This window comes from Cannabis sativa, chromosome 7, assembly GCF_029168945.1.
Source record: "Cannabis sativa cultivar Pink pepper isolate KNU-18-1 chromosome 7, ASM2916894v1, whole genome shotgun sequence".
Classification (NCBI taxonomy): domain Eukaryota; kingdom Viridiplantae; phylum Streptophyta; class Magnoliopsida; order Rosales; family Cannabaceae; genus Cannabis; species Cannabis sativa.
In genome coordinates this window covers 15,094,083-15,096,547 of record NC_083607.1, presented here as the reverse complement: position 1 = coordinate 15,096,547, position 2,465 = coordinate 15,094,083, and the positions used below count along the sequence as shown (strand labels likewise).

The following is a 2,465-nucleotide window of genomic DNA, read 5'->3' as shown; positions in this document are numbered from 1 at the left end:
GAGGTGAGCCACTTATAATCTCCTTTTTTGTTTTTGGCACAGCTCCCCATATAAGAGAGGGTATCGTAAAGAAGCTTATGGGTTAAGAAACTGAGAAAACATCGCCTTCTCAGAACCCTAAAAAGCAATAAAACAAAAAGAGTGAGTGAGAGAGAGAGAGAGAGAGAGAGAGAGAGAGAGAGAGAGAGAGAGAGAGAGAGAGAGAGAGAGAGAGAGATAGAGTCTTACTGTGTTAGTTAGCTAGCTCTATAGTGTAAGTGTTAGAAGTATAAACAACAACAGCAACAACCATAGCTATGTTATTAGTATATAAATACACAAAAGGACCCTCTTTTCTTTTTGATCTCTATCATTCATCATCCTCCATCCACACACACCTCTCTCTTTCTTTCTATCTATATCTATAATATACTAGTGAAACCTATTATATGATCCTTCTCTTTCACTCTCTCTTTCTATCTCTATCTTTGTTTTTGATGTGATTCTCCACTATTATTATCTCCAAAAACCCATCAACCTTTTACAAAAGATCAGAAAGAAAGAAAGAATTAAAGAGAGAAAGCATAATATAGAGAGAATACAATGGTTTTTTCTTCTCTTCCAGCTTATCATGATCCAGCCAACTGGCAACAGGTAATTCATTCATTTATAATTAATAATTAGGGTTTTCTTGTTCATGAATTAATTACTTTCTTTCTTTCTCTTCAAAAAGCAAATAATATTTTCCCAAAAGCCAAATATTCCAACATCTCTTTACTTTAATTTCTTTTTGTGTTCTATCTAATCCATCTATCCCTTGAATATACCAAATATTTGATCTTTCTTTTCTTTTGATTTCTTATTTACAGCAACCAAATCATCCAAATATAATTCCCAGCAGTAGTAGTGCTGGCATGAGCAGTGGTTCTCATCAACTTCTACCACCACCAGCTGCGCCTACTTCGCTACCACTGCCACCGCCACCACCACCCTTGCAGCCTCATGGAGGAGGAGGTGGGGCCGGGTCGATCAGACCTGGTTCAATGGCTGATCGAGCAAGGATGGCCAACATTCCAATGCCGGAAACCGCATTAAAATGCCCTCGCTGCGAATCGGCCAACACAAAGTTTTGCTATTTTAACAACTACAGTCTCTCTCAGCCGAGACACTTTTGCAAGACCTGCAGGAGGTACTGGACCAGAGGTGGCGCCTTGAGAAACGTCCCCGTAGGAGGTGGTTGCCGGAGGAACAAGCGCACGAAAGGGAGTAGTGGCGGCGGAGGAGGCTCCTCCAAGTCCCCAGTAAGCAGCTCCGATAATAATCGACACACTGGAGGAAGTATGACTACCTCCGGTTCTTCTGGCGCAGTACCCTCTGGTAATAATGACATATTAGGCTTGGCCCACCAAGTCCCTCCGGGGCTCCGTTTCATGACCCCTTTACATCATCAGCTCACTCATCATCACGACTTCGTCGCCGCCGCCAGCAGTGATCATAATTTGGGTTTCAACTACGGAGGCCTCAACTACGGCGCTATGTCAGGACCAATGGGAGGAGGAGCAGACTTGAATTTTCATATCGGCAGCTCAGCTTTAAGCGGGCCGAGTAATAATTCGCTCTTAACTGGATTCGAACAATGGCGTATGCAACAACCTCCGCAGTTTCCGTTCTTGGCCTCCGGGTTGGATCCAGCTTCTGCGGGTTTGTTCGAGAGCGACGGGTCGGGTTATCAGCCACGGCCAAAGCAGTCGAGTTCCGGAATTACTCATCAGATGGCTTCGGTAAAAATGGAAGACAATAACCATCATCATCAGCAGCAGCATGAGCTTAATTTATCAAGGCAGTTAATGGGAAACGATCAGTACTGGAGTGGCGGAGGTGGGGGTGGTGCTAATTCTGGTAACAATGCTTGGACGACGGATCCTTCTGGATTTAGTTCGTCTTCCACAACTAGCAATCAACTGTGAACACTACTGTAGCTACTGATCAATTAATCTCTCTTATATAACCTTTCAATATGTGGTGATCGATATTGAAGCTTCATCATTCAAATTTCATAGGTGATTAATTTGAACAAAAGAAAATATTGTACGAGATATAGCTCAGCTGAACGTTACTGATCCATAACATAAATTATCTTTTACAGCCAGATCTTGACCGAGATCGATGATGATCATGATCATGAAACAATCATCATGGCCCTCTTTCATAAACCCTAGCTAGACATATGGTAGGTTCTTTTTTATTTTTAGTTTTTACCATTTTTTTTTTTATATATGGGTTTAATTGCAAGAGTGTAGGATTTTTCCCCCCTCTTCTTGTTAATTTCTTTGTTTCTTTAGCTTAAAAAAGAATGAAATTAATGTATTTTCAGTTTGTTTCTCGACAATGAGTGTAAGAATATTTCTTAATTTGGTTGTAGTTTTGAGTTAAAAGATATTAATGATATTAATGATCATCAAATTAGCTGTACTATACCATTACTA

At 40.9% G+C, this 2,465-nt stretch overlaps 1 protein-coding gene across 2 annotated transcripts; it reads left to right on the top strand.

The window, feature by feature from the left end:
* Positions 1 to 2,465, top strand: LOC115698228 (dof zinc finger protein DOF5.1). Of its 2 annotated transcripts, XR_004008076.2 has the most exons (3): positions 1 to 633; positions 849 to 2,039; positions 2,126 to 2,465. XR_004008076.2 is itself a non-coding variant. In XM_030625429.2 (2 exons), exons 1-2 carry the CDS (start codon positions 583 to 585, stop codon positions 1,944 to 1,946), a joined length of 1,149 nt encoding a protein of 382 aa, XP_030481289.1. In that variant the 5' UTR covers positions 1 to 582; the 3' UTR covers positions 1,947 to 2,465. The 2 variants fall into 2 exon arrangements, 1 of the variants encoding a protein (XP_030481289.1); XM_030625429.2 differs by having other exon boundaries at positions 849 to 2,465.

Coding starts and splice junctions, on each gene's coding strand:
- LOC115698228 (XM_030625429.2), top strand. CDS start 583: ATGGTTTTTTCTTCTCTTCCAGCTTATCATGATCCAGCCAACTGGCAA. Junction 634..848: donor ATCCAGCCAACTGGCAACAG/GTAATTCATTCA, acceptor TCTTATTTACAG/CAACCAAATCATCCAAATAT.